The 21,394-nt window shown below is 42.2% G+C and overlaps 1 protein-coding gene across 6 annotated transcripts in view; it reads right to left on the bottom strand.

The window, feature by feature from the left end:
• The window catches only part of DOK5 (docking protein 5), a 40,572-nt gene extending 21,607 nt beyond the window's left edge, over positions 1–18,965 (bottom strand). For all 6 annotated transcript variants that reach the window (XM_065850102.2, XM_065850107.2, XM_065850105.2 and 3 more), the window contains exon 1: positions 18,772–18,965. In XM_065850102.2, coding sequence (XP_065706174.1) covers positions 18,772–18,837 — 66 coding nt within the window. In that variant the 5' untranslated portion in view covers positions 18,838–18,965. The remainder of the gene's footprint in view (positions 1–18,771) is intronic.
• Between the last annotated feature and the right edge of the window lie 2,429 nt (positions 18,966–21,394).

Raw genomic sequence — 21,394 nt, 5'->3', positions numbered from 1 at the left:
TGCTAGGAAGAAAGGGCTGTAATTATGCTTGCACATGCAGGGCTTTCTAGGAAAAAGATTTTAAATAATAAAGTGACACTTTCCCATGTGGACTTTTTAGTGCTTCCAGTCTTGCATGCTTAGGACACACATGAAGCTTAAGAAGACAGGTAGGAATGGACATTCCATCACACAACTATGAGAGATAAATCTGTAAGTGTATATTCTACGTATAATGGTATATTAGAACACAAAAGGGAGAAGGAACTGAATTACTGGGTAAAGAAAAAGATCATCTAACTGTAGAACCCAGCACAATTCTGCCAACCGGTGTTTTGCTTTCAAGGTCCAGTTAAATTTAAATTCAAGACACTTGGAGCAGCATCTGTCTGTGCAGAGTGGCTGAAAGAACCCCTTTCCATCTACAGCATTAAGCCACTTCCTCTCTCAAACTTCTGCCACCATTTCTTACAGTCTCCTCACCTATTCTTTAACTATGGTGCACTTTCTGCCATCCTCTTACGTTCAAAACCATAGCTCTCAGCCTAGATGACATACTGGCTGCATAGAAGGAAAGAATTATAAGCCTTGCCAACTGTTCACAGCCTACATTTAATCAGTAATTCCAAAGTAACACCTGCTAAGTTAGAAATAAAACAAACCCAGCACTAAAATTAGTGTGATTTAAAAAAAAAAAATTAAAAAGTCTGGTCAACTGTTATCAAGTAGTTCACAGCTCTGGCAGAACTCCTTTACAGCACAAATTCACTGGAGTGATCGGTGACGAGACCCAGCAAAACACCCCACTGCCCTCAGCTAAGCCAGCACCCAGCAGGTAACCAGCAGACAAGGCAACTCCATCCTTTGTACCCTTGACCACAAACACCGTATTCAGCACAAAACAGTTATGTCCACTAAAAGTAGCTATAACTTCATTTATGTGCCCCAAAATGATTGTTAGTCGACTAGCTGTGCTTCTTTCACCAGCTTTTAGCTGTTTCGATAAAGATGTTCAGAGAACCATATTATCCACCCAGCTTTATTACCCTGCCTCACATATGGGCACTCATACTCCTGGCCCACTTGGCTGCAGAAGTGTTTAGCATATGGACAGGCTGCTCTGGTGCCAGGCACCAGCTGAACCCATCAACGTTTTCTTCCAATTTTCCGGCTTATTGGCCAGTCAACCTCTCCTGTTTAATGCAAGGGTTTGAATTGAATTGTTCAAGAATTATTAAACACTGACCAAAACGAGAGTTCACCACTAAAAAGGCAATTCAGATCTACACACACTTACACTGGAAGAGACTTTCTACATTTGCGTTCTGACAGTTTTGTTTGCTGGGTCAAGATAACCTCAACACATCTAACAAGAAAAACTCTCCAAAACCTTGCCCGAAAGATAGTGTCAAAAGTTTGAGCATTCAGTCCTTTTGCTTTGCATTTTAACTTAGCAATCAGAAGTCCGCAGAAGAAAACAGAATCCTTTAGTAATGCATTTGCCAATGTACAACACATACGAGGACAACAACTACAACACAATGATGTCCTACTCGGACCATTTGCAGTCAGAAACACCTCACTGGGTCAGCAAGCATCTCAAAGCTGTAGCTGCAATAGTGAGCTCTGCATCGCACAGATTTAGGGGCAGAGGAGGAGAATAACATTTTAATACAAATGAGGAAATAAAGTTTTGCTCTGCCTCCAGCGAGGCACAGATCCAGGATGGTTATCACCCTTCCAAATGCCACTAGGAGCATAAGTACTGTTAAAAATCAACTCCAGTCAAGCATGGTAGATGGCTATCAGTTTGTCCTACTGCAAGTTATTACTGTAGTTCAGCAATGACTAATCCAGAACTAATCATCAGATCAGAGCTGGGGAGGTGGAACAAAAACCAAACAAAAAAACCTGTTGCATATAAGTACCTCCAAGGATGCAAAAGCCAAATAAGCCTACAATATAATACTGGTCTTTAAGTTTTGGTTCCGCTCCTGTATTACAATTCTCTAACAAAAGAGTCCCAGGGCTGGAACACATTACACCAGTGCCTCAGGACACCATCACTGCAACCCAGGTAACTACACCGATAAAGAACAAAAGGCATTCCTGAGGATAATTTGAGCAAAGCCAGGTCATGAACATTCCCCCCTAATCTTCCTACTCTTTCTGCATGAGCTAGTCAACTCTCTCCTCTTAGGGAATCACTAGGCAGAGAGATTCTACTGCAATAGCAGATTAAAGTAGAATAAAGTATTTTGCTTTGATTAGAGACAATGGACAATTTTTTGCCTGAACATACAGGCCAGAATGCCATTCATGTTGGTGATCTGATGGTTAACTCCTCTCTGCTGACCTTATATAAACAAACCCAAAAAGAAGATACATCCCCTCACTTGAAACCTGCCTAGGACTTTCAAAAATGAGTTAATTGAGCCATCAAGATTGGGTACTATTATCACAGTCACATTTCTATGCTCACAGATGAACACCCAGCACCATCTTAACCGAGCATACACCATATGACAACCTAAACCTCTAGCACTAAAGCAATAAAAAAGGTGGTTGGACTAGATGACCTTTAAAGGTCCCTTCCAACCTAAACCATCCTCTGATCCTATGAATAAACAATTTGGCAGTATCTCCCTAGGAACACTGAAAGCCCTTCAAAGCACTCAATGCACAGACGACATGATGTGGTGCCCAAGACAGGGAGCTAATCATAGACCCTGTTATGAGCTGCAATACAGAGAAAGTAATTAGGTCTTTGATGCCATCATGATCTTGTATGTGTCTGAGAATTGTCAGGATTCTTCAAGCTGAGGACGGCGTGTGAACTGTTTATACTGTTACAGCCATTTTGACAGCAGCAGCCAGAACCAGCCCCAAATGCTCTTAGGTGACTATTCCAGCATGAATACTTAGCTCACTTATCCCTCAAATCAACATTTTCACTACTACTCCATGAACAGGAATTAGTTGAAAGTACTGCTGTAATTACTTCCATTCCAAACACTTGGGCTGACAATGATTAGAAAATCCAAACAGTAAATCAGGATCTGATGAGCTGAGAGAGAACAGTAATAGCTGTCATTTGCATAACACCTAAAACTTACAAAGCTCTCCCTGGGAGATCTTGCAAGGAAGCCTAACTCAAAATTTAATTCGAGTATCAAAAATTAGCATCTACCTCCTATAGTCTCTCCTGAAAATTTCAGGTTTAAACAGCCCATCGAGCAGGCAACGTAAAACTCTAGGGAAATGACATGACTGTTTACAAAGCAGATCATCTGAAACCCCGATAGGTGATCCAACATGCATGTCCAAGGTCATGTCCAAACAGTTCTATTTCTGGCTCTGAAGATCAGCTGATATAAATCTTTACCACAACTGAAGTCAAAGAAGGAGTGACTTCAAAGGAATGATGCAATCCGAGTATTCGGATTCCTGCTTTCAGTGCTGCACTTTAGAAACCAGGCGGGATTGCTCAGCCACCCCCAAGCTCCTTCTGATGCTGGAAATACACCGTGAGGCAAAGGAACCATTAACCTCAGCTGGAACTGCTCAGCATCTGGCTGAGTAAAGTGGAAACATTTCTTTTGACTTTCCTGGGTTTCATGGTTCAGTTGCGGTTTGAAAATACCATCATGCCGAGAGGGAAGCTGAAACTGGAGCCTTGCTGTCCTACGTGACGACCCAAAGCCATGGTCCGTCCTGGAAATGGGTGTGCAGACGGAGACGTGTCAGTCTTCATCACCTCCCAACTGATCAAAAAAGATAGCTAAGAGCTAGATATTTGAGTGCCTAAAATCCCATTCTTTATACACAAAGCACAAACTATTCCAGTACACAAAACAAACATTTAAATTTAGAAACTATAAATGCGTATTTCCGTCCAAAGCGAGTTTACCCCACCCCTCAATACTTTTGTTCAGCCACTGATTTGAAAAAGCATCCAGAAATAGCCAAGTATTTAGAAACTGAGAGGGGAAGGCTATTTTTCATATCATGGGTCACAGGGTTTAAAACTGGCCATTTTAGAAAACTAAGATATGTAGCTTCCGCTGCACTATGGCCAAACAAGTCTATTTTGCTTCAGGATCAAACAATCCCACCCCTGACTTGCTTGTTATTTAAGAGGGATATAGAGGTCAGAGACAGTAGCACAAAGTCTCATCTGTCAAATCTCTCCTTTGCGAGCAAGTGAACCTTCGGGGAAAGCCGCCCTGTTTTATTCCTGCATTGTGTTTTGCTGCTCTCTGCCCTAAAACAAAGAATTCCAATGAGCTGCATTTGCAGAGACATTGAACTTGCTGTCAAATAAACATCAGCTTCACTTTTTTAAAAACGGTAGCGGAAAGTACAGTCTTGTAGCTTGGGATGATTACCAGAAAGCCGAGGCTATCGCCGAGAACTTGATTTTTGTGATTCTGATAACCTCTAGAAATAGATAATCTAGTAAACACACAGCATAATAACACAAGAAATTTCTTCCAGTATGTTCTGAACCTTTTTTTTTTCCATAGGAAAAAAAATGTTGCCACTTCATCCAAGGCTGGTAGATACCTCACCCACTGAAGTACCTCAGCTGCAAATGGAAAACTATTTGAGCATTTTTGCTGAACTTTGCCAGGGAGTAACCAGTGGACTGGAGTTCCAGGTACAAGGTCCCTTCCAACAGGGTGCTGCTAGCACTAAGTGTTTGGATCTTAATTCTTCCATTTTAAAAAAATGCCTTAATATGTCACTTCTGATTCAAAAGGCTGTAAAGAGCCCTGAAATAGTATCCTTAGACTAAAGGGAATTTGTGAAGAGACTGGATCTAGAATTTTGCTTTGCATCTAGAAAAATGAAATATTGCCAACAAAGGCAGACTGCAGCCCATTCAGTTAATTACCTTCTCTCCTCAGACATGTCTGAAGCAGTAGATCTGCATTAGGTTGCTGTTTCTTCATGAAAAACTGGAGGACTGCTTCTAGTAAAGAGGTCTAGGTATCAGCAAGTATGAGAATGCTTCATGTAACACGTGTGTGGCCCTAGCGAAGACTCCCATTTCATAAAGTCACAGACAGATTGTGAAGTACTTAATTTGAACGTATTTCTTCCTTAAGTTTATAACTCGCCTCTACTTTTCCAGCCAGCTTTGTCCCTTGCCTAGTTCATCCCCATACTGGCAGCTGTGTTCAGCTCTACCCCATTCTGAAAAGACACAATGTAAGTATAAAACAATTGCAAGTAGATTACTACAAAGAACCACGTAGCTGTAAACATACCTAACTTGTACTGACTTGAGTTTAGCATGGCTTAGATGGTGCATAGAAATGTACACTGGTTCACCGACTTCATAAAATAAGCAGTGAAGTTTTCTACATGTTGTCTGTAAAGATATTGCTGCACTTGGCAACAAGACAATTTCGTTTTCCCAGAATACCCATTTAATGTGAGTGTGTTATGAGTAAGCGATATCATATTATTCATTGTGATCAGGTTATAATGACTACATAAACCAAAGTTGTTTTATATCAAGCTATCTTCTTCTCTGGGGGACTAAAGAAAATAATCTAGATTTCTCCTTCCCCCAAAAAACACATTTGTGAAGAGATAAACCTCACTCCTTCCTCTCATTCAGTATACATCTTCAGCAACAATATTTTACATGAAGAAGTCATCCACAGCTGCTAATAGGGAATAAAGCTGTAATCTTGTTTCTGTGCCTGTTCAGAATGTACAATATTGCTCAGTATTGCAAAGCTTTTTCAAGTTACAAAATCCAGCTTTGGCACTGGCCAGAACTTGCTATAAGATTAGTGCATTAAAAAAACCTTGGCAGATCTTTATGAATCCATATACCTTCTTTTACTCTTATTAATGCAAGTCACAACGGATGCCTACTGCTCTAAGAGTCTTTCCTCTTCAAAAACTCTTTCATTCTACCCCTTCCCTTCCAACTGGAATTGCTTCAACCAGAAGTGGGATTTTTGTTAATGGTTCAGGCTCAGAACTCAAAACCATTCCTCCAGCCTCAGTTTAAAACACCAAACAGCTGGATTTGAGCCTACAGCTGCATTCCCACTTGGCACACTAGTTAGAAGGCAACTTTCTTCTAAACCTTTTTAGGGTTTGTTGGGTTCTTTTTGTCCTTCATGATTACATGAGATTCATTCCACAGACAAGATTTACTTACTGCCAAAACATCCTCAGCAACTGGAAGTGTCCAGGGCTGTGATCTAGGACTTGGAGTATCCTAAGTGTTCTGCAAAGCAGTAATTTCTCTCTCTTCTCCATTCAGTGAATGGTGCCTTGGATTTACATTGGCAGGTGCTCCTTACATGCAACTCACAGGAGACTTGTTGATAAACTAACGTGTTAATAAGTTACACTGTGTAATAAACAATCGGAAGATGTAAGGGATAAGCAGTCATGCTGTTTGGTGTGATGGCAAGAAATATAGAACTTGACTCCGTTTTTCAGATTCTCTAATGACTGTCTGGAATTTCAAGACTCAAAAGACGTTGAAAGCAAGACTTCAATTTCCAATCTACTCTCCCCACAAAAATGACAAGTTGGATGGAGTAGCATTAGAAAGAGAGTGTTACCTGAAATATCCTTCTACTTTCAGACTCTTCTTTATGGACTTCCAGGCTTTAAAGTATAGGGTTGTTGGTTTGTTGGGTTTTTTAAAAATCATACACAGAAAAAGGTTATAACTCTGGGCTGCATTAAAGCCATTAGAGTGTCTCCAAAATTGCCAAGAAGCATTTACAGCTGAACTCCTCTCTTGCTAGTGACAGTTTAAAAAAAGTCAGACTAGAGTTAAGTATCTGATTTGGTTCCTTGAACATATGCTAAGCTTTATATACGGGTACAGTTAATTCTAGGCATGAAACTGGATAGGAGAAATCAGCCTAGGAGTCTAACTAGTAAAGGAAGAAAAAAATAGTAAAAGCTTCAATGCTGACTGAAAACTGGGTCTGTGCTTGAGATGTGCTGTCCTGCTGCGTCAGGCCGTTAGTGCGGTCCAGTGAATTAACACAAACTACCACTGTGTTAGAATTAGGTAACTGCTGAGTAATGGAAAACAACTGTGATGAATTATGGTTTGAATTTTTTCCTTCTTTTTTTGGTCACTAAGTATCTGATTTGGTAACTTTAACTACATGGGCTATAGGAGGAAAATGGCATTGATACAGCTCATTAACAGTTTGCAGCGCTTACTAATTAGCACATCAGATGCAAAGAGGCTGCAGAGCACACCTGTGCTGACCCTTGGTAACAGCTCGAACAAACCCAGGAGCTCAGCTGCCCTGGCCATGGCAGGGGACGCTCTCCTGCACTCAGCCAGCAGAACGCAGGGATGGGACTTGCTCCACGCCTGGAGATAAACTGTACCTGCTCACAAAGTCCCAGCAACAGACTTTGTTTCAGCCCCCCAGAGCATACAACCACTTGTGAGAGTTGTATTTCAGAGTGGGACTTGTAATTTTAAGATTGCACATAATGAGACTTTAAAAAAAAGGGCAGAAAGTGCACATGAATTAGGTCTATCTCAGTAAATTCTTCAGCAGTAAGCTGCCAGCATCCATAGCCAGACATGGGAGGAGAGCTTTAGTTTCTCAGTCTTCCGTGTATGACTTGAACAATTTAGCTGTACCTGTTGCCACTTACCCACCTGTTAAATTCTGTTAATTACGCTGTTATGTGCCACTTGGAGAGCCAAGGATGACAAATGCCCTGCAAGCCCATAACTAACAGATGGGTATAACTGCCCATTTCTGGCCTGCTGTCATTCTTTGCCATTCACCAATTAATTTAACTGCAAGCTTCAGAAAGCATCACAGGTTTCCTGTAACCAACACGTTACTTCCCATGCCTACAGACACCTCCAGTAGGTCTCAAGGTTAGTCCATCATACCATCCCAACACAAGGTAAATCTATCTTATTCCTTCCACATTTTTCTTTCAATCCTGACATCAAAGCTATGCAGTCACAGGTCATTCCCTCAGCCTCTCTGGAGCTTACATCAGCTTTAAAATCAAAGTGAACCTGCATGAAAGAGCAAATAATGCCACCAAGTGAGTCACTGCAAGCTGGACTTCACCAAGATACAGCGCTTTGTTAAAAGTGACGGAATTACAGCCCATTAAATCATAGTAAAATGCACTTCAGCATTGCCTTACAGGATTGCAGCAAATAATTGAAGTCATTTGCCTTAGCTCTAGCTGTTCTGATACTCTGTTCAAAGCCGTGAAGGGAGAAGCCCACAGCAGTCAAAATGCATTTCCCTTTCCATGCACTTTGCTGCACTGGCTTCAGAGTGATAACCTTCCAATTATCCTGAATTACTGAAGGCTTGTGCACAAAAGGATCCCAGTCCCAGCAGAGAGCCCGTGGACCTGTGGTCAGTCAATGGGCTCCAGCCTGGGCACAAACTGGTGATTCTGAACATACCCTTGCTCTGCTAGAACTTTTAAAGCTACTCACTGGCTGAAACTGTTCATTATTTTGTTTGTTTATTGTGGGTTTTTTTTTGTTTTAGGTTGGTGAGGATAGACTAATACTGACTTAAAAAAATACAGATTAAAATGAGGATTCCACAGCCAACATTTCCATGGTAGACTTCAGCTGTCTACTGGCTCCTGCAGTCTTTTCGAGTTTGCTAAGGCTAATCTACATATTAATTCAAAATGGACAAACACAACTTTATTAATTTTTCATGTCCCAGCTGTGTAGTACTAAGTGAAGAGTTTGAGAGCTCATTCACATTCAAGTAGACTCCATCCTCAAGAAAGCATGACTGCTGCATTAGAAAATGTCTATGAAAGCTTAGCAGAATACTGTCTTAATTTGCACTACTTCATTTAACAGAGAATAGCCACTTGTATTTTAGTCTAAGCACCGTGCCAAGAGTATGCCACTCAAGAGTATGCCATTAGTTCAGTACAATCAGCTAATTCTATCCTTACTGGTGTGGAGACATTAGGAGGAGCATTTAGAGGAATTTGTCATTTGCCAGCCATAGCTCCCCAGATAAGCATTATTTGGTAAGTAAAAAGACAAGTTTATCTCCTACATGTACATTACTGGGGTGACATACCACTGATTTTACTGTATTGATCTTATGAATTGAAACAAGTCATATTATTTTCAGCAAAAGGGGAAAACAAACAAAAAACCAACCAAACGAACGACAACACTATTCCAATAGCATGAACTGGTATTTGTGGCAGCACTTGATGAAGTCAGACAAGAAGACAACAGGAACAATCCATCCGCTTCTATGGTATACTCAAAACTACACAAACATCAAATTAAGATGTCAGTCTCAGGTGCAGACCTCACATCTGTTACTTTCTTTCAAGTGTTTCCATAGACACTGCAAAAGGTTAATTAATCATTGATCTAATTTCAGGGCAATGCCCATATAAACCAGCAGGAGAATTAACTTCATACTGTGCAACGAATTGATGATGAATAGGCATCAAAATTGCGAAAGACTAAATTTCATCTGCTTATAATTGGGTTTTCTTTTCCTTTCACTGCCTCTACAATCATTCTTGGCACACCCTTTCATCAAGAGCTTTGTCTAACAAAGGAGGAACAAATACTGAAAAAGCAGAATTGGGACCCACAACTGGCAGAAGATGAGGGAAGAGTTTAAGGTAAAAGTGGAAGAAAAAGGGTGTTCTGCTCAGGTTTGCATTAGACTGGTTAAAATGAAAACTTCATCGTTAGAACAATTCAGTGAATAGGTAAGAACCACTTTGTTCCTAGTTATCTCAGTTTATGAAAAAACCATAAAATTTGGAGTCTCATTATTTTGCTTAATGAACTAAGCCTATCTTCCAAAGAAGAATGTGAAAGGTAATTTAGCAGAAAATGTATGCTGGAAAGCACAAGAAAAGCTGTTCCTGCTCCTAAAATGGGCCACCATCAAAACATGAATTCTATACTCCAAATCATGATCTGCATAATCTCCTGTCTTCTGCCTCTTGAGCAAAAATTAGAAGAGTTCTTCAGCTTGTTTTTGGGGCTTTTGGTGGGAATTTTTTTGAATCAGATTAGGCCCACATTTGTTTCTCTGCACACAATCCTAAAGATCAGATTTACCTAGAGACACCTACTGAACTTGGACTCAAATCCCATTGACTTTGTGCCTGAGGAAATCCAAAGGGGACTCACTCATGGGCTAATAGACCCAATGCCAGCAGCCAGACAGGCATTAGGTCTTGAATAACATTTGTCAGTATTCCTCCCCTTATCAGCTCAAGGATCAAATCTCAAACTTTCTAAGCAACATCCTGGATTCTATCCCTGCTGCCACTACAAGTTCCAAGCACTTAGAAATCTTAATATCTGTGAATATGTTCCAACACCTTATTTAACAGTTTTCTAAAAATATGGATATCCAACGGGTTTAATATCTTGCACGCTGAAGTTGATACATAAGAAATCTGTTCAGTTTTTCTCTGTCTCAGTGCTTCCAGACTGAAAGGAGCTGTATAGGTGAACACAACAGTTTTATTAATAAGTTGTTTCAAATGTAGATATAGGCAGACAACTTTCCCTTCTCCTCCCCCAGCCTTACATCATTCTTGTTTCCAGTTTTCACAGCTCATACTTTAAAATCCCCATATTAACTTTCTGGCACGCTTATCCAAGCACCAATCTCTTTAACCATATGGTTCTAGTCCTGCAGATTGTCTACCCCCCATTTCACCTCTCCTCCCACAGGGTTTCACAGAAACAGCGCTATGCAAAACTTGTAAAAGTACATGTCATTTTAAATGTTCAACCCCAATCTTCTCAATGAAGTTTCTACAGAAGTCAGTTCAATTAAAATCGAGAATAGAAAACCCTGAAAGCTTCATCTCTTTTCAGCTTTTGACAATCAAAAATTTCCACTGAAGATTAAAAAAATAGGCTGAAGTGGACAAGTCCAAAAATTCATACAAAAGTTTCCCCAAACTTCTAAGCATGAATCAGAAGTTTCCTGTCTAGTGCTAAAGCAAATATATGCAGTAAGTATTAATGCTGTACTTCCTGAGGAAAAGTCTATAATACAAAATTGTTGTATTTTCCCACTTAAATCTAGCATACATCCACTGTCCGACATGTAAATTCTCAGGCAACACTCTAATACAAGAGATTATTAATAACATCCTGATTTTATTTTGTAAATATTAAAAAAATATTTAATATTGAAGGTAAAGTGCTAATCAAAGTAAGAAGTAGTCCAGAAACCTAAGAACGATTTTTCGTTAAGTTTTTAAATCATTCCAGAAATATCTAAGTACTGAATGTATTACTCTACCTAAGCCAGCATTTCCTAGAAACAAGCAACTAGTTACAAAGTTGTGAACAAGCAAACTCCTTCCTCTGCCACAAACTGAGCACTAAACTATTACAAATTCCTGTTCTGAGGTTGGTGAGGGGAGTCCCAGTTCTGCATCGGAGGACACCACTTACACCACATTCCTTCACACTGATGCAATTCAGAGTTTTTGGGCTAGTCAGACCCATCATGCAAAGAAAAACGACATGCACAGATCTAGTTTCTGTCCTTAACAAAGTTAATACTAAAGAGGGCACAAGTCTACTGTTGTATAATAGATCCAGCAGTCACATCTTCCAGAAGAGACACAGTTACCATTTCCTCATAATTTTTACTTCAGGACTTTATTGACTTTAGTTAAGCTGGTTCAGATCAGTGTTAAACAGTGTTCAGAACAACGGCACCCACACAAGTTTTTTCTGCTGTATGTTAATGTGGCCCTTGCAGCAGTGAGATCAATGGTATCAACACAGCTGCTTTCAGAAATAAAACTTCTGATTTTTCTCCTTCCCTCCACTCCAGGCAGTCAGGTCCTACTCAGCAGCCACATTTCATGTGCCATTCAGCACTTGTACAAGGCCACCCTTGTAATGTGAAATCACTTAACCACATCCTAGTTGATTTGGAGAGGTACAAGAACGAATTACGCTGCTCCATCAATCAGAGCATGATCACCAAGGAAAGGCTGAACCCCAACCAACATCCTCCCCAGCCAGGAGAACATCCTACAAAAGGAGCAGTTGTAAGAAAGAGGTCTAGACCGAGCTTTGTTCATCTTATCTGTTTGAAGAACCTTGTTGCTAGAGGTATGGGTAGAAGTTTCTCCATCTTTAACAAAGGTGGTGAAAAACATCATCTAAAACTCCCTTTTACTCATTCATTCCCAGAAGATCAGGCCCCAGCAGAGGACACAGCAGATGCTGGGCAACCCAATGCTTGCCATGACCAAAACCCTGGAGGACACCGGCTGACCTCCGCGTCCTTAGGAAACCCCCGTGGACAAACACAAGTAGTATCAGAATTGCACTTTTGGGCTTCAGCTGCTAAAACCCTGCTAACCCTCACATTGGGTACTCAGATCTTTTTATTGGACCCAGCCCAAATTTCCATGGAGGACCCACTCTAATAGACAGATGAGGCTGATCATTCCTTACATAACAAGGAGGTGCCTCCAACAGATGGGGTTACAGCCAACCCCAAGCTGTGCAGACTGCAGATTTAATTAGAAGTGGTGTTAAACAGCTACGACTGCAAGAACAGTTCTGTGCCTCGCCTCCTAAGTGCAAAGTGGAAGATACCTCATGAGACAGGATTCTGCAGAAATCTGTTAGCAGCATTCCCTTTGCCAGACAGAGGTGCAAGCAACAGACTGCTAGGTAAAAAAATTCCACTCTACTCTTTTCCTCTCTGCGAGCTTTATTCTCTGGCAAACAGATATAGAAGTCTCTGCAGAGACCTGCGTTTTTAGGAACAGACACTTAGCTGTTAGCACAGCTCCATTAAAGTCAATGGAACCTCTCAAATGAGTGTTTTTCATAGCCTGTAATAATTCGATAGCAATACAAACTCACGGAGCAGACTCCCAGACCTGCACATGCCAGAAATACCTTCATAAAATCTTGGAAACGATAAAATAAATCAGTCTGCCTGTTAATAGTGTCCAATTTTGAGAGTTCTGCACATTATTTTTAGTGTTCAGATTGTTTTTCTGGGTTGTAAACATCCAGTGTATCTAGTTAGCAATAGTATATGTTCTAGAAAGATAAATGCTTTGTAAGGTTTTTCTAACAAACAAGAAACTGCCAGGACTATTTGGTTTAAGTACTTGTGTCATGCAGAAGCAGTAAACTAGGTATATTAATTCAGTAGCATACGCTGCCCTACACTGTTCTAATTTTATTAGTCCTGCCTTTTATAAAGGAAAAAATCTTCATCCTCTTCTAGAATACAGGTCACCTTAATTTTCATGTGCAAATTAACTCAGCATTTCCTATTCTGCTTTTAGATACACGTGATCTTTAGTGTTTCCTTGAGTCCTTGATGAAAACATGCATCTAAGCTTGCAAAGGCTACTTCTATGTCTGTGAGAGCTGAAGTTGTCTTACAGCTCCAGTTCTTGCATCTTCACCACTGAGGGACCGACAACCTGGAATAACATGGTGCAAACAGCCAGGGAACAGAAACAGTTTCAGTGTTGAAGAGGGCTTTGCTGAAGCAGAAAGTATCTCAATTGTTACACTTTCTTTGATTTATAATGAAAGAAATAAGTATGCAAACAACAGTGTGTTCCACTCTTTAATAGTAACTCATTTCTTATTTTAACCTGGATTTATATTGTATCATGGCAGAGACCTTTTATATCAAAAGTCTTCCAAAATAAGACATTTTAAGAGCTTAATTAGCAAGACAGATAAAGACTGCTTCATCATTGGGAAGCTGGTGACAGAGGGAAGAGCACATGAGAGCACAAACTACTGTTGTTTGCTCCACGCTTATTTTTAAACCTTAAAAAGCTAAAAGATGTTGTGTATCCTTGCTGTTGGATTTTTCCTGAAAGATCATTCACCACCACAGTCTCCTCACATTGCCTACGCAGAGCTTTGATCCACCTTGTACCACAGCAGGTCAAGCATCACAATATACAGAATGAAGCTCACATTTTGATGTACTTGTATTCGTGAGTTTAAAGGTGATACTATCTGAGGAATGGGGGTACAATGGAAATACTTGTACATAAGCCAGATGTGCTCCTAGTATACAAAGCTTGGGAGAAAGGGTGCAGTCGTATTTGTATCACCTTGAAGTATTCTCAGAAAAGTATTCTGCCCCTCCTGGAAAGCAGCCACATGTCAGCCACCCCAGCCAAACCCTCTGTTGGGAAGAAGGTACTTCATTTCCAAGCAAGCCAGAGAGAATGTTTTCAGAAGCCAGTGATTTCTAGTCAATCAAGTACTGCGCGGGACCAAACAAGACCGTGCAAGGTTTTGCATAGCTGTGAACATGTACAACCCCGTAACAGAGACATCTCTGCTCAGCACCAGCACAGCTCAGCTGGTTCTTTGAGGCACTTCTGTTCGATCAGCACTATTTTGCTTTTAGCTACATGGAGCTCAAAGCTGTTGCTGTTCATTGAAGAGATTGTTTCCCTCTGACACTAACAGTACTTCATCACTTAATGCAACAAGACACGCCAAGGGTGTTACTGGCATCCCAGAAACGAGGGGCTGACAGCTAACCCCATGGCATCTTGCTCCAGCAGTCTCCCATACATCAAGCAGCAGGGACAGGCGAGATGCCTGCAAGCTCTGTAGAGTCTTTCAAGGGTAGAAGCATCATTTTCAAAGCCCAGCGCAGAGGGGCATCCAGCACCCTCCTGGTGCCACAGCACCAGCACTTCTGCCCGTACCCTGAGGAAGAGGCTTTGGGAGCATCACCTGCCTTCATCCTGAGACTCCACCACTCGCCTCTGCCCAACCTCGACAATGGCAGTAGAGGACACCCTTAGAGCAGCTTCTGTGCTGCATAACCCTTGCTTGAATTGAAACATGGCTTCCAGCAAAGCTGAGTTTAGGTGTGGACGGAGGAAGGGAAAGCTAAGCCTTAACAACAGGGAGTGCAATAGAAGTGTTAAACTGGAACCAACACACACTGCTGGGACCCTCCCACCCCACAAGGAGAGGTGGGCTGGCTGCACCCCGAAGACAACTATCAAGTGCCTCCTTCCTTTGAAAGCTCTTCAGGCTCACCAGCATAACAAAAGCAGTCTGTTTCAAAGATTTGGTTTGACTTTTAATAGTTATTTAAACACGCAGTTAAGCCAGTCCAACCTAACATGAAAGCTCAAGTACATTCACAAGCAGTGCACATGCACCCATCCTTAAAATGAAAACTGAAGAATTAGCCTTTTCATTAAGAGGAAACATCTCCATAATATATTCCCCCTCATAAAGGTCACATCTGTATCACTGAACAGAAAATTATTTGAAAATCATAAGCATAAAAAAACCTTTTTAGGTACAGAGGCTATAAAATGACTCCCCCATTTCATATATAGATATAAAGTACTTAATCAGATGAAGGGTGAGACAAGCAATAACACTTAGCGCAACAGAGTGTTTTCTTCCCCAAAACACAGGTCCAGTGGTCACTAGTGGTCACTGATGGAAGCACTGCTCACAGAGCAAAGCTGATGGGTTTTTGTTTAAAGGAGCTCTGGAAGGTTTTGCTTTTACACTGTCAGCAGTTTTCTAGCACACAACCTCCTCTTTGTCACTGCTAATGACATAAAAGAAGGAGACCATTGGCTTAAAGAATTATTTTCCTCCCTATAAGGATGGAAAGAATTGGGAATAGTGCACTTTCTTCCGAATATATTTGGCTCTGCGGAAGACACATGTGACACAAATGTTGCTATGGAAACTATTCTATTAAATCATATTAAATTAAATTTACATATTTAAAGTGCACAAAGACAGGCCAGGTACAAAACTGATCAGCCTAAATTCAATCTTGCATTTACAAAGTAGGGCCTACCAGAATTGTCATTTTTCTTTTAAAAGAGAGTTGGTTTTGCACAAGCTGCTTCTCTGCACCCCTTTCTCTCTAAATCTAGCACCTGCACCCCAGTTATTCAGAAAAGTAATTTCTGGAGGTAATTTGTAGATACGAGCTCTGATCCTAGTTCCCTTGGTGATGGAATTACCATAGCATTACAGAGAAAAACCCAGGAGCTGAATTCAGGCTGAAAAGACAATGCAGTGATTACAGCTGTGCAACCATAGGAGTGGAACATGTTTTAGTAACTCCCACTTAAATCTTGCCACACACACAGTATCGAAATACTTCTCCATTAAACAGGAGCCCTACACAAGGCTGGAGCAGGCTTGTCCTTCCTAACATCTTCAGGATATGGGCAAGTTCTTTGGAAGTCAGTATCTGAAGGTCTAAAGTATTTTTTCCTTCCCACCTCCAGCTCCTGGGTGTCCGACAGCCCTCCCCAATGTAGCTACCAGAAAACACACTGCTTGCCTAGTTCCATCTCCTCTGAAGAATCCAAGCTGCCGTTAGCCACTAAGATTAAATTTAAGCTCTTCCTAAAGCCAGGTGGCAGCCCCAGGTGCTCAGTACCAGTACCAGCCGTGTACACACACACCTGCAGCAAGGAGGAAACTGCACCAAGGAGGGGGGACACGTTTCAACTGGTGCTGTGCACGGACAAGTGGGTGCTGACGGTTGCACTGGTGCTGCAAGCAGCACAAGCTTGTCCTGCATTTAAAGAACTCAGGTTTATCATAACTACTCACTTCTACTTGGGTGTTGTAAATCGGGACACAGGGCTTTTAAGCAGCTTAAAGAAAATGCAAGTTAGAGGCAGAAATCTGCAGCCATGTTTCAACTATGGCTTAAGTAGTGGGCCAAGACTGTAAATTGAAAAGCACAGGGAGAAAAAAGCATTACTGCTGATTAAACTACTTATTTCCCAATAGAGCGGCAGGATTTGAACAGGTCACCTCTCCCTCATAGCACAGGTCTCTGTCACCAGACCTAGAGCAGTGACAGCCAGATCACAGCAGCCACTACATTCCCTCCTAATGTTCTTCACAGCGCAGCAAAGCTGTCAGGACTGCACGCCCAGAGCCAAGGGCAGCTCAGGGCAACTAACTCAGGGCTCTGCATTTTAACAAAACCATGGCCATGGAAACTCTCTGGAACTTCCCATCACCCCTCTCACACTTTCCAGCCATTAATAATGATATGAACATTTGCAATTAAAAGGAATGAGATAAATAAAATGTCTTCTAAAAGAAAGCATTTAACATTCGTTCCATTTCCATGGACACAGTGTCATTCTCCATTTTCCCTTTGTTTTTGTATTCAACTGTCAAATGCACTTCTACTGAGCTGACATCGAACACTTACTCACCACCACCCTCAAAGTGTGTTAGAAAGCCTTAATAAAGGAAAGTCAGAGGCTTTATTAGAATTTACAGCTATTTCAGAGTTAGATGCACCTTATTCATATGCCCTTTAGGTTTCACTGTTACAGAATGGAAAGATGTGTCAAAGTTTAATCTTACTCTTCATTTATGCTGGAGCAAACTGAATACTGATATATATTTGGTAATGAAAGGATAGTTACAATACACTAATTCTGCCAAATTTACTACAAGTTCTCTCATAATTACATTATCTCCATCTGTCACAGGATCATACGGTTCTTACAGAATGAACTATGCCTGCAAGTCCAGGTACAAGAAAAATAGCCCGCTGGAATACTTCAAACCGCTTTCCAATCTCCACACGAGTCGGGAAGATGCAAGTTGCCAAAACTGTAAAGGAGCCATTGAACATGGACACAACAGGAGAATGAAACTGTAACGGCAATGAGCCAGCAACAGCTTTCATATGATTGCACACAGCCACCTATAATAAATCTTGATGCAAAACTCACGCTATGAACAATTCAGAATTGCCAACCCACAAGTTCTCAGTAAACCAATGAGTTTCTTTCCTGTCCTGAGAGACAGATATACCAATTAAAGCATTTTCTATACACAAAGCCTCCCTCCAGTTTGCATCCCCCTTAAGCCACTATGTCTCACTAAGGGAGACAGGTGTGGAGCGTGTAAGCCCCGTTGCTGGAGCAGCCCTGGCAGCTCCCTCAGGGGAGCAGCACCCCACGAACTGTAAGAACAGACCAGGCTTTATGAGACCACATGCCAAACCAGGTGGTGTAGGGAACTGGCCTACCACTGCCACATAACTAGTACCTACAACCAAAACTAGGAACATACCATCGTAGTAAAAAAACAGCATTAAAATGAGCTTAAAATTAAATAAGGAGCTAAAGAGGGGTTTTTGAATTTTCTTCTTGTGCAACTCAAATGAACCTAAAAGTCCTAAAGATACCACAAGATCTTCGCCTGTCCCACTCAGGACCTTAAAGCCCTGAACTGCAGCAGCCGCCTCTCAGGAGCTCCAGGACTTGAGCAGCTCCAGACCGCTCCCAGCGCTCACCGCTGCCTCCAGCTCCCCGCACCCCCAGAGCTCCGAGCCCCCCGCGCTCCCATGCCCCGCACGGCTCCGGCCCCAAGTTGGTGGGGTGCCCGGGGAGCTCCGTATGACGGGAGGTGGAGGCAGCACAGCCTTCCCAGCAGGCAGCATCCTCATCTCTCAACGGAAGGAAGAAAAAATAATAATATATATATATATATAGATATATATACACACACACAGAGGTATATATATATTGTGTGTATGGATACACGCGCGTTTAGGTGCCTTTATTCTTCTCCCCTTCCCCCATTTTTTTTGTTTCGTGGCTCTCCTGCCGAGACACCCGCTGATCTCAGTTTGCAAAAAGAAGACAAAGGAGAGGAAAAGGATAAAAAGAAATGAAAAAAAAAAAAGGCCGAAAGGCAGGTGCCCCCGGGGCCAGCCCGGCCGGGCCAGCACTCACCCCCAGCCGCCGGCTCCGGAGGCGCACGTAGCCCTGCTTCACGATGTCGTTGAAATTGGCGGCCATCCTTCCCCGGGACACTCGGAGGCGGCCGGCACCGCTCAGCCAGCCCGCATGGCGCTCAGCAGCTGCGGAGCCGCGCCCCGCTCCGCACCGCCCCGCGGAGCTCCCGGACCCCGCGGCGGGGCGGACCGGGCCGGGGGATGGGCTGCGGCAGCGCCCGCCCCGCTCCCGCCCCCCACACCCTCCCCTCCTCCCGGCTGGGGCGTCCGCACCCCTCCACCCTTGTCCTGCCCATCCCCGTCCTTGTCCTGCCACCCTCGCCCCTGTCCTGCCATCCCCGCTGCCCTCGGGGGGCTTGCAGACCCCAGATCAGCACTGAGGAGCACAACGCTGGGGGATCCCCCCAATCCCCAGCATGGCTGGCTCTTCCAGCTGTGCTAACGGCTGCCAGATGTTTGATGCCACCCCACGTTGCAACAAGCAGTTTCCTCCAGCTGCAAGTGGGTCTGCTGGGAGCAATCAGAGCCGCCCCGTTGTGCTGAGGCCGTGAGGCTCTGACCTGTGGTTTTCCCCAGGAAAGCGGGTTTCCCAGAAAGTCTTTCAGATGCCTGAAAGTCTGCCAAGTGGCGCAGCTCCAGAATCTCCTTCTAAAGACTGGTAACCTGAGCTGCTGTCTTCTGGTGCACTTCATGTCGTGGAAATGTCACACGAGCATATGCTGCATTTTCTAGGCGATGTGCGGTTGCAGTAATGAAAGACTCTGCCTGGCACTGCGCCCTGGGGTTGCCTCCCGTGTCCCCCGAGTTCTCCTTTTCCAAGAACGTGTAAATATGGCCAAGTACGCCTGGAGCTCAGGAGAGAGGGGCTCCAGTGACTCCGCTTGCTCTGCACGGGTTACCTGTTAGTGGTACGCTATAAATATTACATCCTGGAAAGAGGTCATGTCTTCATAACAGCTTTTAATAGCATTACAAATATAGGCAGTTTGAGGAGGTCATCAGCCAGAAAGATCACTTTGGGAATTATCATGCCATGGAAATTACAAACAGGGTAACAAGGAGGAAGGCAGAGCAGAGAATCACCTCATAGCTCTGCTGAGTGCAGACAAACATGGAAGTGATGCCCGTTTGTGTTTAGCCGTTCGAAGACTACAAAACTTACCTCCAATAAAGCTGGCCCCTTTCTGGTTTGATTACGTAGCTCCTTCATTTTCAGAGCAGCCAGAAATGGTGGTGGTTGCTCTGCTGTGGTGCTTTCAGTTCTTGCTTGAAGAGGTGATTATGCTTTGGAAAATTTTACAAAATATTAATTGATGGAGTGGATTACAGAGTGTAAGATTCTCTAGCTGAAGGGCTAATACACTTAGGATGAAGGAGACAAGTCTGCAGTCCTTATCTCAGGGTCTGCTTTATTACTTTACACTTCCCTCTCCTTTTCACTAAGCTATTTTATACGATGCATAAAATAGAATCATAGAATCATTTTGGTTGGAAAAGACCTTGGAGATCATCAGTCCCAGCCATTAACCTAACACTTTCAAGTCCACCTCTAAACCATGTCGCTAAGAACCTCATCTGTGCATTCTTTTAAATAGCTCTAGGGATGGTGACTCAGCCAGTTTTACTAAGAAATACTAGGAAATTATAAGGAAATAATTAAAATGTCAGATCTGGACATGAGGTTTAATCAAGTATATATATGTGTATATATTTAATAAATTATACATTTAGGAGACAAATAGCAGTTAAAATAGAAGTATGAATGCAGTTCATAAAAATTGTACAGTATAAGTAAAATAGAACAGCTTCAGCTTGAAAAAACAAACAAACAAAAACTTCCACACCCATGCACCAAAATATGCCAGAAATGAGAAGAATATTCTCAGACAAGTCCATCCACTAGGATAATACGACCCCAAATCAACACAGAAGTTGCATATTATGAAGCATGGGCTCCTCACTGTAAAATTGCCAAGTACTGTATTTTTGTGAAACCTATTTTACAAACCCAAGAACACTGTGAATACCAGATCCGCATCACTGTTTTTTAGATGTCCTTGCTGGTCAAAAGCTAGAAAAGTTAAGACACCCAGCCTGCTTCATCTTGTATAGAAGCTTGCATTCAGCATGGAAACGTATTTCACAGTCTCAAGCACCATAAAAATACCAATGTTGGAAGCATCAAGTGTATTCTAAACAAAAAAAAAAAGAAGAAAAAACAACACCAAAACAACACCAAAAAACCCCACAGAGAGTGCTTCTTTTGGTTTCAAAGACATTTGCAGCAGGAAAGAAATTACAGAGCCACTTTAGATGTCTTTTCAACAAGTTTAGACATTTCTTCTAATCCCTTCCAGTACCTGTACACACATACTGCTGATTTCATTGGCCACCAGCATATTCTTGCAGAAACACATTCCTAAGAGCTTTGCTAAGTAAAGGGGGATTTAAGCCTCTGCTTATTCTTTGATGAATTAGGATATTAGTCTCCACTTATGTTTTTACTTTGAATAACATAAATCCCGTACACATGCTATAGTTCAAAGAGAAAACGCATTTTAATTCCCATGTGCTCAATATGTTCCAAGAATGTGCCAGAAAATCTCATTGTTCAGCTTTTC

This window comes from Patagioenas fasciata, chromosome 16 (assembly GCF_037038585.1).
Source record: "Patagioenas fasciata isolate bPatFas1 chromosome 16, bPatFas1.hap1, whole genome shotgun sequence".
Taxonomy (NCBI): domain Eukaryota; kingdom Metazoa; phylum Chordata; class Aves; order Columbiformes; family Columbidae; genus Patagioenas; species Patagioenas fasciata.
The sequence above is the reverse complement of the archived record's forward strand: the minus strand, read 5'-3'. Positions and strand labels throughout refer to the sequence as shown.